General features: G+C 48.9%; 1 protein-coding gene and 1 pseudogene across 2 annotated transcripts; both read right to left on the bottom strand.

The window, feature by feature from the left end:
• Positions 1-208: 208 nt before the first annotated feature.
• LOC119309124 lies at positions 209-1,086 on the bottom strand (annotated as a pseudogene).
• Positions 1,087-9,741: 8,655 nt separating this feature from the next.
• Positions 9,742-14,245, bottom strand: LOC119307454 (VAN3-binding protein-like). Of its 2 annotated transcripts, none has more exons than XM_037583531.1 (7): positions 13,889-14,245; positions 13,347-13,460; positions 10,997-11,384; positions 10,602-10,907; positions 10,452-10,501; positions 10,309-10,366; positions 9,742-10,177 (listed from the first exon to the last, which is right to left on the bottom strand). In XM_037583531.1, exons 1-7 carry the CDS (start codon positions 14,165-14,167, stop codon positions 9,969-9,971), a joined length of 1,404 nt encoding a protein of 467 aa, XP_037439428.1. In that variant the 5' UTR covers positions 14,168-14,245; the 3' UTR covers positions 9,742-9,968. The 2 variants fall into 2 exon arrangements, with proteins under 2 accessions (XP_037439428.1, XP_037439427.1); XM_037583530.1 differs by having other exon boundaries at positions 10,997-11,390.
• Positions 14,246-14,936: the final 691 nt, after the last annotated feature.

Consider the following 14,936-nt stretch of genomic DNA (forward strand, 5'->3'; position numbering starts at 1 on the left):
ATGGGATTTTTGTACACGGTACCATTAACGCGTTCCTCCCATCGCTGCCCTCCTCACGAGCCTGGACGGCCAATCCTCTCGACGCCTGCCCTCATGTGTCCTCGCGCCGCCATCATCTTCTTCTCTCCGATCTCCTTGACTAGGAGGACTCCTCTGTGCTCCAGGCCCTGGACGACGCCGGCAACTCCTCGATACTCCGCCCGCGCCGTCACATCCGACGCATGCGAAACTCCAGCTGATGCCACGGGATCCACATCCTACGCTCGTCGGCCATCTTCCACTTCGGCTGCTGTGTGGTGCCGCCGCTGCGGGAGGCAACCTGGCAGGAGCAGACGTAGCCATCCTCGTGCAGCCCGACCCATGCGTCTAGCTCGGCGTCGAAGTAGCCTCGGCCTCTGAAAGGCAGCATCCACTCCCCATGGCGCCTCCACTTGCAGCTCCTGGTGTCGACGGAGTACGTGCCGCAGACCGCCCTGCTCCACGAGGACACGAATATGGTGCGCCCGTCCGGGTGCAGCGCGTAGGAGAAGATCATCTCGTCCTTGGTGAAGGGCATTGGCATGCTTCTCCACGACCAGTCGGTGGGCAGCAAGTCGTCATCTTCCGTCGACGGCCGGCTTCGCCATCGCCTCAAAGGACACAGGCCGCTCCATGAAGTGGAAGGCGAACACGAACAGCGTGTCACCGTCGCCGGAGGTCAGGAAGGTGTTGGAGCCACAAAGCAGTGCGTCTGGAACGGGAGGGCCGACAGCCAGTCCGGTGGTGTCAGTGTCGTAGAAGAGGGTTCCGGCATGTATGTTGCTCGTGGCGATGATGTAGCCGCCCAGGGCTGCGAACTTCATGGCACGGCCACGCTCAGGTGACACTAGCCGGAGGACAGGGGAGGCGCTGAGGCCGGGACTGTCGGCATCGATCTTGCGGATGGTGAAACCCTTGTGCCAGTCGTCTAGAACCAGATAGAGGCTCTTCTCCTTGTTGCCGCTGCGGTTGTGGTAGTAGTTGGCCTCATCCTCCTCGCCCTGCCTTCTTTGCTTAGACATCCAGCCCCCGACTGACTGAATTAGTGAATTCTGAAGTATATACCAGAAAAACACGTACGCAGACGAAAACACTCGAATAGATTGGATGTAGCTGGCTAACCACGGTTGATGTAGTATCGATCTACTAGAAGCAACACGGATACGCGCAAGCAATTGATACACATGGGCATGCCTCGTGCCCGCTGATCTTTCTATTGGTCTCTGGGTGTACTGTTTATAGGGGTGCAGGGTAATACGTATATATAGCTATAGCTAGGACGGAGGAGGATTTGTGGTCTATGGGGACATATACACCCTATATGGGAAAAAATAGTAATTCAACAAAGAGTCAAAAATTCCTGAAAATATTTTTGAAATAAACTTGACCTTTTGCTGTACCCGTGAGAAAAAATCCACACAAAAAAATATCCCTTTGACTTCTTTTTGGAAAAGACAAATTTTTAGCTGAAATGGTGTAAATAATGACCTATAATAGCAAATAATTTTTGTCTTTTTTGCTGTGATGTCGACTTTTTTTTGTGAAAGTGTATATACCAGTGCAAAAGTAAGTCAAGTGTTTTGTCAAAATAGTTCTTACCTATTTTGACTTTTTAAAAAAATATTTTAAAAAAAAATCCCATATAGGGTGCATATACAACCAGGAACCATTGGGTATTTCCCTAGCTAGGACTTGCAACATAACCGATTCGGGACGGAACTACTGATCCTACTTGGTGATGGATTCCTGCACGAGCCGGACATGAGACGTGCTTTTTTTCTTGAGGGAAACGCCGCCGCAGCCGCCGCCAGCGAGTAACCCTAGGGCAGGGCGCTAGGATCCCCAGAGCAGGGCGGGCAGCAAGGAGCTGCGCAAGGAGGCCGCGTCGGTCGTTCCCGCCACCAGCGCTAAACCCCAGGTATTTACGTTCCGTGTCCTCCCCGCACTCTACGCTGATACATCAGCGAGGAGCTGACGGTGGAAATGCTACTCCTCCCCGAACTCTAAGATGCTTGATTCGATCTCGTGGTGTGGAACCATTAAGGTGGGCAAGGCTATTGAGTTTGCTCCTAACGCCGGCTTGGGCGATGGGTGGGACGAATGCGAGCAGCGGCCAATGGCGGACATGGACTCAAGCCAGCACAGGTCCACGCCGGAGCAGCGCACCTGATGGTCTTCACTTGGTAGGTGGCAGCGGTTTCCGCATCAAGGTATGTGCTCTTTTTTACATTCTTGTCATGTCTGATTGAGAATCGTTGTATTAGCTCATGGGCGCCCGTACCAGCAGTCCAGATTTGATTCGCGGTCAGCTCGGGTGTTGTGGAGCACAGGGAAGGAGGAGAAGGAGGGCAGGTGTTTACAATTCGGTGCCGAGGGAGATAGTCGAGATGGTGGCGCAGAATTAGAGGATGCCAGGTGACCAAGAGACACCACCCAACGCCCATCTATGTAGTGAGGAGTGTGGTGTTTTACAGTATGGTAATTGGTAAAAGTTTTTGGTTCTATAATATCAAAGTGTGTGTGTGTGAGTGTGAGTGTGTGTGTGTGTGTGTGTGAGAGAGAGAGAGAGAGAGAGAGAGAGAGAGAGAGAGAGATCATTTGGTGGTAGCAAGTTCAAGTACTAGTTTAATCGCGGACAAAAAATAGTATAAAGATAATGCATATTACATAAAAATAACGCTGAGAATTTAGATATATTGTTTGTCACGAAGCTGTGGCTGGCCGATTTACATGAAATAAATTCCCTCAGTTGTGGTGGTAAATATAATACACATAATCCATATTGTTATGCACTATCGTATGTGTGAAATAGATGGATTATGGTCCCATATCCAATAAGATGGATATGTGTGTGTGTTATAGAGAGAGAGAGAGGGTGAGGGGGAGAGAGAGTGAGGAAGAGGTACGAAGAATGTGTGTGTGTGTGAGGTTTTGATGGTAAAAAAGATCGCCAGTGTCACTTGATATGTATGAGAATATTAAATGTAATATTAACATGATTAATATTGAACGCTTAAAATTAATGTGGCCCCGTTACAACGCACGGGCGTTCTTTTAGTAGTACTAGAAGAACGCCCGTGCGTTGCAACGGGGCCACATTAACTTTAAGAGTTCAATATTAATATTCTCATACATATCAATCCTTCTTCTCCTTCCGTCTGCCACCGAGACAGGGACCTAGACTTTGTGCTGCTCTTATTGATTTCAAACCCAGACGAGATGGGGTGGTGGGAGGGGGGACGAAAAAACCCAGACGAAACAAAGGAGAAGGAGAGCCTCATCAGTAGCATCATGGTGAATTTCAAACCTAGCGTTGTGCTCCGCCCAACGAACATGGACGCCGCCGCCGGCGGCCCAGTGGAGCTCGAACCCGAGAGACTCTGCTGCTTGCTGGGAGGGGTCGGGGAGGGTCGGAGCACATGAGCATTGACGTGAAGACAGAGTAGGCCGGGGAGATTACTGTGCACGCCGCACAACGACTTGGACCTCGGAGGGCCTTAGCTCTGTCAGGAGGAGGTCCCGAGTTCCTGCCGAGGACAGCCTGACGGGGGAGACGCACGGCCGCTCGCGCTGCCCGCAACGCGACCACGCCCTGCCCTAGGGTTCTGCGACGGCGGCAGCGTCGTCCACAGCCACACCCTCTCTGAGTCCTGCCCTGAACTGGGGTTCCGAGATGGCGGCGGTGGCGGAGGTCTCTGAGGTTGGAGAGGGGCAAGATGTAGGACGGCGGAGGCTGGAGCCTGGAGCGATGGCGGCGTTTCGGGATTGCAGGCAGGGGGACGTGCGAGGTGAGTGTTTTTTTCACCGGGTTATGTTGTGTTGCCTGCACGGATATATAGGAGAACAAAATAGGTGGATTATAATTCCTTCCATTGTATAAGTGCTGGGAAAGGAAGCGAGGGACAAAAATCAATCGAGGGGCCTTTAAGAGTAGAGATTAGTTAATTGGATTTTTCTTTAAAGTCTGTTATTTGTTTTCTTAAAATTTATTATATGTTTCCTAAATCAAATTGCATTGATGGGATGGATCGATTGATTTGGATAGTCTATTATTTGTTTCCTTCACATCCATTATATGTTTCCTAAAGCAAATTGCATTGATGAGATGGATCGTTTGATTTGGATGGATCGATTGATTTGTTTCCTTAAAATTGGATTTTTTTTAAAGTCTGTTATTTGTTTCCTTAAAATTTATTATATGTTTCCTAAATCAAATTGCATTGATGGGATGGATCGATTGATTTAGATAGTCTATTATTTGTTTCCTTCACATCCATTATATGTTTCCTAAAGCAAATTGCATTGATGAGATGGATCGTTTGATTTGGATGGATCGATTGATTTGTTTCCTTAAAATTGGATTTTTCTTTAAAGTCTGTTATTTGTTTCCTTAAAATTTATTATATGTTTCCTAAATCAAATTGCATTGATGGGAGGGTGACGCATGGAAAGTTATGATCCGTTAAGATTTTTTTCGTTGTGTGAGAGGGTGACGCGAAACTAAACCGATGGGGTAGGGGAGGGACGAAAAAAACCAGCGAAATGAAACGGGTGGGAGGTGGGAGGAAGTACCAAAGAAGTACCAAAAAAAACCGGGTGAGGTGGGACGAAAAAAAACCTGGAAGCGAGACTACCAACTGCTCCATTAGAAGTAGAGACTAGATATCAATGCTTTTGCTTGATTGGGCATCCGCGATGATCACGTCGACTTTGCCGAAAGAAGCAGCCACCGTATCTACTCTGTTCATCTCACACTAGTCTTCTCATCTACGGAATTCTCGTGTCAGTTCTGAATCCATTGACACGACGTTTTCTAAATTCAGTTTTCATCCTAAATTGCAATTTGTGTATGTTTCATGTGCGAAGGCTCAAGACAGTAATTACTACTCCCCTTCATTCCTAAATACGTATAAGTCTTTTTAGAGATTCTAATATAGACTACATACGCAAAGCAAAATAAATGAATCTACACTTTAAAATATGTCTTATACATCCGGATATAGTTCGTATCGAAATCTCTAAAAGAACTTATATATAGAAACAGAGGGAGTAATTAACAAGGCGTCTATGTTCATCGCAAAAGAGGCCCCCGCGTCACTCGACCCGGGCGAACCGGGGGAATCCAGCCGCCGCCAGGCTCAGCACCCCTCCTCCCACCCACCACGGCGTCGCCACCGTCGGAGGGCCGACCGGCAAAGCCTCGTCGGGCCCTGGGATGGCGGCAGCGGGGCCGTTCTCCCACCCTTTCCCATCGCCCCTACCCTATCTTATCCGTTCCTGGCGGCGGCGGCGGCCTCCCTCGAAAGCCCGCCGGCGGTCTTTTCACCGGCCTGCTACTGGCGCGGTTGGTCTCGCCCCGGCCGCGGCTCCTGGTGCGTCGTCCCGGTCCGCCCGATCTGGCCATGGCCTGGTGCGAACCGGATGGTCATGGTTACCTTCTTCTCCATTGTGCTGCACGGCGGCGTGTGTGCGGGTGGGGGGGGGGCTGCTTGTTGCTTGTGTAAGGGACGCGGTCCTATGGTTCTTCTTACTCCAAGATGGTGTTCTGCTAGATTTTGGCCCTCTTTGATCTGTCCATTGGCGAGTTCTGCAATGCTCCGCCGGTGATCTCCAATGGGTGCTTGCCCCTGTAGATTATTGGACCAGATGGGATTCGTTCGTGTCCGTCCTATTTCAGCCCAAGTGACTTCAGAAGGGTGTGATGTGAAGCTGCGTTGTCTGTTGGTATTATGGGACATGTCGGTATTTCGATTTCCGAGGTGAAGACAATGGCGGAGAACATCCTGGTGGCTGAGGTCTGAGGCCTAGTAATGGCGGATCGAGTCTTCGAGGCGGTGAGGACTTTGATTGCTGATTCGTGACTCGTAGCAGCGGCATCGGCAAGTGGAGGCGGCAGCACAAGCAAAATACAGAGTCTTAGCTTTCAGGGTGAAAACCCAAGGCCTGGCCTTAACTGATTCTGCCTGACAGTATTCTTGTTGAAGGCATTGTTTTGAGAGTGCGGATTTTCTCCAGGGTAAAAATCTAAGATCTATGATCGTGCACTGTTTCCTTCTTGGAGGTGTCGCTTGTAGAGAACTTGAACTCCGGATGTTGTCTTGGCGGTGGTTCGTGCTGCAGCTACAAGAAATTGATCACTATAGCAAGATCTTTTTTCTTTTCTTCTTCTTTTTGTATTTTGGTTGTGTGCATCGTAATGTCTTTATGACATTCCGTTGTTACAGAGATTGGGTGTAATTGATATGTCCGCGATGTTAATATATTCCCTTTGTCAAAATGTTTATCGCAAAAAAAAAACAAGGCATCTTTGTTTTCTATGCTTTGATGTTGCAGTCTTCTTTGGGGAGGGCCGTTTTGGCTCTTGGGAGCATATGCTCCCGAATGAACAGTAAATGCAAAATAAATGGAAAATAAAATTTAAAAATTCTGAAATTTTTCATAGATGTTCTTGTTAGTTTAACTCTTGTCAATTTTCATGTGAAAAGGGATGATGGTAATTCTTCGGTGAAAAAGCAAAATTAAGTATAACATTTGGAGGTAACATTTGTCGTTCGACTTATTATTTTTTACAGATCAAAATACTTAAGCTTTCCTTTTAAAAATTTGCAGGTAGCGTTTTGGTGTGACAATGATCACATCTATTTTTTTTAAAAAAATTGACATTTGAAAATGAAAATTCATGGGCACGAGCATATGCTCCCATGAGCCGAATTGGATTTCCGTCTTTCTGTTCTTCGCTCAACAACGGCTCCTTCCTGCCGAGCCGGTTTTTCCTATGGGCTCCGTTAGAATACGGCCCAATCAACGCCTACGTAGTTCCCACGTTGGTTCGCGTTTAGTACCACACGACTTGCGTGCAGGACGGGGACGACGTTTATAAGCTGGTCTCGAAGACACAACGGCATCCCGCGGCAAGCGGGATCAGCAATTTACAAATATTCTTATATATGATTTAAGTAGCTTAGGTTAGTTTCCGTACTGCATATGCATTAGCACATCGACACGGTGTGTTCAGCTTTTTTGTTTTTTTAACTCCCAACGTACTGCGTGTGCTGATAACTGGAAACTTAGCAGTAACACCAGACTGTTGTACTACTACGGTTCAATGGCCTTGCTCGTAAAGATACAGCTGCAGTAGTACTGTGGTAGTACGATGGCAATGCTTTCGCTTTGCAGCATCCGGCATCCGCGATGATCACGTCGACTTTGCCCAAAGAAGCAGCAACCAACCGTATCTACTCTCTTCATCTCGCACTAATCTTCTCAACTACGGAATTCTCGTCCCAATTCTGATTCTCTTGACATGGATGTTTTCTAAATTCAGTTTTCATCCTCGTCCATTAGGAGTATTACTTAACACAAGGCTGACCAACACACCCTTTGTAAAAAGAGCAATTCTAGGAGAGTCACAGCCTCCATAATGCATACTCCATGATGTTTTGAAGGCAGCCGAAGCAAAGCGCAAACTTCCAATCATCATAATACTACCTCCATCTCAAAATAAGTGTCTTAACTTTGTACTCCTTGGACAGAGAGAGTAGTTTCTAAAACCACCATAATAGAGGCTTTGAACTTGATTTCAACATCGATTATCTAGTACGATCCCAATTTATATTTTTTGCTATGATTTCAACAACATAGTAATAATCTCTAAAACGATTTGAAGTATACGAGTATCACCAAAGAACTAGCTATGGACAAGGGTGCGTGGAAGCTTGCTATCCATGTACCAGAGCCATGAGTTGGTCGCGAGATCTTATGGGTTTCACCTCTAGCCTATCTCAACTTGTTTGGGACTAAAGACTTTGTTGTTGTTGTTGTTGTCGTCGATTTGAAGCATCGGAAACATATATATTTCTTCACCAACTAGTTCGGACTCTTCCTTGATTTTGAGCTGACCTCGCAAGCGGAGGCTGCTTGGGAGGCTTCCACTTCCGCCCTTAGGCGGTCAACAAACTTCTCGGCATCCCGATGCTGCTCCAGGTAACGACTTTGAAGCTTGCATCAGCACGACACCCATTTCTGCAAAGGCCATGCCCGATAACAGATTCAGCGTTACGGTGCGCGTCCTTCTCGACCCACTCCCAGAAGTCCCAAGCCCTCTCCAGGAAATGCTTGTCGCCAGAGAAAGTTCTGTGTGGAGGGGTGGGCCGCCGCAACATGGTCGATGGGGTGAGTCTGGCAGCAAAGGGGAAGATGAGTGCTCGTCGGCGAACGTGAAAGATGGACGAGGAGTGTCACTGGTAAGTGGGGTGGCCCGGTTTCTATACCCTTGAACATGTGCGCTCTAGCGAGAAACGGGGATAGAATTGGCGGGCGCGGGTGATAAACTGCTGCGCCATTGAAAGAAGTGAAGGCGGCAGGCATACTGGACATGACTGGGCACGGGAGGAACGAAACAAACCAAAACTTTTCTCCCGGGCAGGCGGTTGTATTTGGAGCGCGCTACAGAAAATGTGCAGGTCAAGGCCGATATGGCGACTCTGATAGACCGTTTTTTCGAGCCCTAATCATGAAGTTAGTGATTACAGTGATCGGGGCAATATGGCGGCTCTGATAGAGTAGCTCCAATTTAAACCAAACGGCGACAATGGCCAAACTTAGGTCGCCTACTATTCCGGCGTCTTTTTAAGTCCCTTTGCACTACCATACTGCATTCTCATTCCAGCATTACGGCCTCTGTAACCACAAATGTATCATTCTAACCCTCAAAAACCAATCACCAACCAGGACAGCAACCGGCATGAAAGCCCAGGCCCTGGACTGCTAATGCTTATGATTCAAACAAAATGGAGTGGTCCTGCCCAAAACTACCCAACAACAGCCTCATTCAGAGCAATACCTGGTCCTGCAATCCCTGCATGATCCACAAACAGTTGTGGGTGACAACGGAACGGTCCTCCAGCTCCATGCCATCATTCATAGGTTTAGAATAGATGCAGAGTTGTTGCTGCAAACCTCCTACACTACAGAACCAACAGGGCTCCAATCATCTGCATCCAGAAAAGAGAATGGCCCCAGCAATTCAATTCAAAGAGGCAGCAGACAAGTTGGTCTATGTCCTGGCTGGCTGACACCTCTACTTAGCATGCTGATCTTCAGCGTCCAGGAGCTAGATTGGATTAGATTGGTAAGGTACCCATGGCTTGGCAACCCAGCCCTTTTTTGCTTTCACTTTTGCTTTTGCTTTCACCTTGCAGACAGTAGATTCTGCCCAGCCTACAAAGACAGAGGCTGAGTAAACCTTTGTAGTACAGTGACACACACAGCCATGTTGAGATGTTCTTCCTGTTCCCAAGGTTGTTTAGAGCATCTCTAGCATAGCCGTTAAAACTGCGTTCTCTAAAAACAGTATACGATATCTCTTAAAACGAATGGTACGATTTATATGTGGGCAGAACAGATCCTGTATAAACCAATTGAATTTACAAAAAGGTCCCTGTAAAATAGCAGCTCACGTAGCGGTGACAGCTCAGGGCGGTGGCCGGACCTGAAAGTTCTCTCGCGCCAACGGTTATTTATTTTACAGGTCCCTGTAAAAAGAGGGATGAATCCTCTAGATATAGCAGAATCGGTCTGAACTATGCAGGATCCAAAAAAATAATTAACAGACGAGCGATTTTATAGGATCTGTTTGGGATGAAAAATCGCCGCTATATCTATGGTTATTATAGCAGGCAGCCCGGTTTGCAGGATCTGCTAGAGATGCTCTTAGATCGAACATGCATGAGGCTACCACGGTTCAATTAGAAACTACCGGTGCTTGGATTTTTGTACTGCCTGCCATTGCCCATTTGCCACACTCACTCAAGTCTAGACGAGAGAGGAGAAGAAACTAAAACTTACAGGAGATCGGAACAAAGAAAACAATAGCAAGAACTACAAGAACACATTTCTAACAAGGTCAATCGGATCACCATGGGTTGCGCAGCTCTTGATGACGGCGGCGATCATGCGAAGCGCTTGAGGCCTTCGACGATGGCGAGGAGGCGCGCCACGCCCTTGGTCCACATGTCGTGCTCCCTCTGGCTCGCGCACTCGAACTCGATCACCCGGTGCTCCGCCGTGCGCAGGCCGAAGTAGCGCCGGTGCTCGCCGCCCTCCAGCAGGTGCCGCCCCGGCCACGCCGCCAGGTCCCTGCACACGTCCACCACCACGCCTGTCGGGGCAACTCCGGCGTCAGTGGATGTCACCGGTGACCATGACAGGGAGACAAAACCACACGGCTAGTACAAAGCTATAGCACGCCATGGCTGTATATGTACTGTAGGAGATAGCTTGTGCACTTACTCTTCTTCTTCTTGGTTATGGTCCCGGCGACATGCCTGCTCTTCAGCTTCAGCATCACCTGCAAAATTTAATGGCCGAATTCACACATCAGTTAACAGAATTATTATGCAATAGGAGATCAAGAACAATGCAAGGAGATGTACCACGCCCGTTCGGTTGATGTACACTGATACGACCTTCCAATGCAACGATCCTGCACATGATCGGCAACATCAGTGAAGATTCAGAACAGCATCTGTCGCCGGAATGGACCGGCGACCGGCGATCATTCGACGGCCGGGGGAATGCAGTACCTTTGCGGGTGCGCTTGAGGAGCTCGGTGCCGCGGGCGAGCAGCTCTTGGCAGCAGATGCCGAGGAAGTTGTTCTCGTCCTGATCGATCGCCGGCAGGTCGTCGCTGAAGCTGCTGCTGTTGCTGCTGCCCATCTCCTGCACCTTGTGATGCGGCTGCTGCTGCAGCTGCCTCTGGGCGGCGCCGTGCTTGTGGCCGTGGCTGTGACCTCCCATTCCCATGGAGCCCTTCTCCACCGGGATCACCGCGGCGACGTTCCACGCCTCCTTCTGCACCCTCGCCCTCAGCGTCGCCGCCCCTCGTAGCGCTGCCGATCAAGAAACGGGAAAGCAGTCATGCCCATGTCTTTTCTCATGGCCATTGTGATCAAGAATTCGGCTGAAATGATGAGTTCACCAGTGGCGGCGGCGGCCGTGATGGTGACGATGTCGCCGGGGGTCCTGGCGTTGACCGCCGAGCCGACGGCGGCGGCGAGGTGCTCGCGCTCGGCGCCCATGGACTCGGCCGCCTCCACGCACTGCGCGGCGACCAGCGTGGCCGCGGACGCCATCGCCATGTCGGTGCGCGCGGCGCGATCGTCTTTACCTCCCGACCCCGCGGTCGCGGCGGCCGCGGCGGCGACGGCAGCGGCCACGGCGGCCACCGTGACAGCGGCGTGGACCTGCGCGTTGTGCGCCCTGGTCTCCTCCTTCCTCTTCTCCTTCTTGTCCTTGAGCCACCGCCCCACCGTCTTGCTGCCGCCCCGCGGTGGCTGCGCCTTGGGCGTGCTCACTGCTCTGCAAAACTGCATCTTTTTTTTGCCAGAAAATACTATTAGCACCATTACGAATCAAAATTTATCTAATATTATAACTGAATCCATAAATAAATCAAACAAAACATACCAAGATGATTAAAATGACTCGTATAGTATCAATCAATATTCAAAGTTGTGTTGTGAACACTTTTTGTCAGTGCCCAAAGGAAGTTGTTTAATTGGAGAACAGTGTGTGCCTGTGTGGTGGTTCCTAATTAAAAGCACACGCTGTAGCAATGATTCTTGCACTGCCAAGTGTACACAAATCATTGTGCCTCCATAGGGTTAATCTAGGGCATAGATCTAGTTGATGAATTGCCGAGGCGTGCCATAGGTTAATGCACACACCACTTGCACAGGACATAATCATGGAGGCACTCTGTGGGGAACAAACAAGACTCTGTGACAGAAGCTAATACTCTAATTACATCAGATAAAAAAGAGTGCATCATTAGATTAGAAGAGAAAGCTGGGGACATGAGAACACTTGATTAGGGATGAGAAAGGCAGCTTGCTAAAGGTCAAAGTGAAGATGGGGCAAGACAAGGGCTGCATCCATAGGCCTGCAAGCTACAGTGCGTGCTGCTTTTTATCCAGAGAGAGAGAGAGAGAGTGAAGTTCAAAGCTCAGTGAGGCACTGGACAGGTTGCAGTGTTTGCTTGTGGAAGGAGGAGACCAGAGTGGCAGAGAAAGGGCAGAAATGGCAGCCAGAATCAAAGCTTCTTTTGCACAGCAAGCAAGCAAGCGCCGAAGACCATCAAATCAAGAGGAGTGGAGCACCCCCTCCTCCCTCTCTCCCTGGTCAGAGCTACAAGAGCACTGCACCCAGGACAGAAGGTCACACTCACACCAGCAAGCAAGCTCATCTCTTCCTTTCTTCAGTTTGAAATAGTAGTGGCCATGGTGATGGACACAGAGGGCCAAATTGCCAACCAGATTTGCCTTAAAGATAGTATTGCTGAATCATTGTGTGGCATATGCTTCTCAATTCTCATCTGCTTTGCCTCAGAAAAGAAAATCTCGTCTGCTGGACCATGACCCAAGCTTGACTTGACTAGATGGTACTTATACCACAGTGCACACTGAATTCTTTCAGTTCACTCACACTTGCTTTGTGTACTCATCAGTAAAGTGAAGAAATAATCTTCTCTAAAGAAACACAAGGGCATGAAGGATTATCAATAGATAGATGCTTTCATCAGAATTTAAAGCATCCACGCACTGGGTCAGGTGATGTGGCCCAAACACCAGGCTTTATTTGCCTGTGCAACAAAGTCCCTGATTCTTTCATTAATCATACTACTCACTAATGTCTGTTAAATGCCTACCAAATTACAGCAGATGGCATGATCCAGTTGCTAGAGTAGATATAGTGTGTGACTAAAGTTTTCGTTCTTGTTTAGCATCTATTGGGTGGAGATAAAGGCACATCGTATTAAATTCATCTACCGTATCCGTTTTGTGCAAGAAATGTCTGCCAGCCTGCAACCAAAAGCAGTGTTTTTGTCCCAACCAGTCTGACAGGTTGTACTACTAGAAAACAGAAGAAATTTACAGCTACCCTAATAAAAACTTACAAACTTGTTGCTATCCAAGATTAAAATTAGGGAACTCATAGTGTGTTCCACACCCAAAAAGAAAGAGACAAAAAACATATGCATTTCCAAGGGAGCCTAGAACTAGAACATAGCAGCAGCCAAGTAACCAGCTCACTCAAAATTCACAGAATGATTAAAAGGATTATCTGCCCTTTTTGTTTCAGTGAGTTGCAGTCAACACAGGAGTACAAGTAAAATCACCTAAAAAATAAGTACTCCTGTGTTAAAAAGGAGTAGATTATAACTAGCCTGTCCTTTATTTTATCCAAGTAAAAAGGAAATTGGCAGTTCATCATCACTTCATCTAAAAGAAGAAAAATGCAGAGGGGGAGGATGGGATAGCACAATATACCCTGCTGTCGTCGACATCCGGCGAGACGGGCGGGCTGTCGGAGAAGGAGCCGCCGCCGTTGAGGGGGCCGCTGCTGTGCGAGAGGCGGCCGGAGGTCAGCGGCGACACCTCTTGCTGCAGGGGAAAAGAAATGTTAATCGGCAGTACCTGATCTCTACTCAAAACGCTGCCTAGTTAACTGCAGTAACTAATTGAGAGAGAAAAAAGGTTGGTCTGATCAAGATCGATGATCTGACGATTGAAAAATGGGTTGTTATTTTCCTGCCGGAGAAACAAAACAAAAAGACTCATATTTGGATGTTTCTTCTTGTCCTGACGAGTACAGGGGAGCCCATGGATCAGGTGGCATTCGATTCGATAAAGCAGCTACTAATTGGTCAAATAAAAATAGGATGCCATGAACAGATGAAATCAATCTGAAAAAAGGATAAGAAATGATCCATTTTTTGGGGAGAATGAGAAGGGCTGAATCCCAGCCCAATTAAAAAAAGACCGATTTCTTTTTTCCGTAAAAAAATGAGAGGGAGTGACAAGAAACGCACCGAGTGGGACATGATCCGGTCCATGATGAGCTGCGAGGTGGCCGCGGAGGCGAAGGAGAAGGAGCTGCCGGTGCCGGTGCCGGCGCTCGCGGCGTCGTCGAGCTCCCCGGCGATGTCCTCCGCGATGGCGCCGGCCGCCGGCGCGGCGGCGAACGCGCGGGAGACGTCGGCGGCGGACGCGCTCCAGGAGCGGGACAGGAACTCGAGCGGATCGCGCTGCGGCTCCGGCGGCAGCCGATCCCCGCCGCCCCGCGCGCTCGCCCTGCCGGAACCGTTCATCGCGGCGGCGGTTGCCGGGTGCGTGCGCGTGTGTGGGGCGCGCGGAAAGGTGGTGGGGAGGAGCGAAGAGGAGGTAATGCTGCGGCCTGATGAGAGTGCTTGGCTTTTGGGGGAGTGGGCGGTTTTATACATACACAGTGTGTGTGCGCGTCGACTGTCGAGATGAAGAGAGGGGTTAAGTGTGTGGGCATAAAGTTGGTGTCTTATTATTTGCAAGCCTTTTTCCTGGCATTTTTGGATGATTAGAGTGGAAATTCATTAATATTACATGTGTGTTTTTTTTTCGAGGGTATGCCATATGTATAAAAGAGATTTGTGGCTAGTCACGTGGTCACAAGTCGACCAGGACACTGCCTCCACTCCACACACAACACTCTATATGCTAGTCAACTACATGCTCCACTCCAGTCGCGCCGACCTGTTTCCAGGTAAACAGTTCCTGAAAGATGGCCTCCGTCACGACGTGCCGCTCCTATCAAAGACTCTCGCATTTCTCTGCTTCCACAGAGACCAGCAGATCAACATAATCACTGTGTCAAAGCCTTTTCTGCACGTTTGTCAATCCGCCTCCTCGCCTCGCACCACCAATCAGCAATTTGGGACTGCGTCGTGGGGCAAAGATTTAGGTCCACTCCGATCCTGCTAAAGCAAAGAAACCACACATGCCTAGCGTACACGCACTGTAGCAGGATGTGATCCACCGTATCCTCATCCTGGTCATAGAGGTAGCATGGGGAAGTTTGCTCTTGTAGCCCATGCCTAGCTCTCC

This window comes from Triticum dicoccoides, chromosome 5B (assembly GCF_002162155.2).
Source record: "Triticum dicoccoides isolate Atlit2015 ecotype Zavitan chromosome 5B, WEW_v2.0, whole genome shotgun sequence".
NCBI lineage: Eukaryota > Viridiplantae > Streptophyta > Magnoliopsida > Poales > Poaceae > Triticum > Triticum dicoccoides.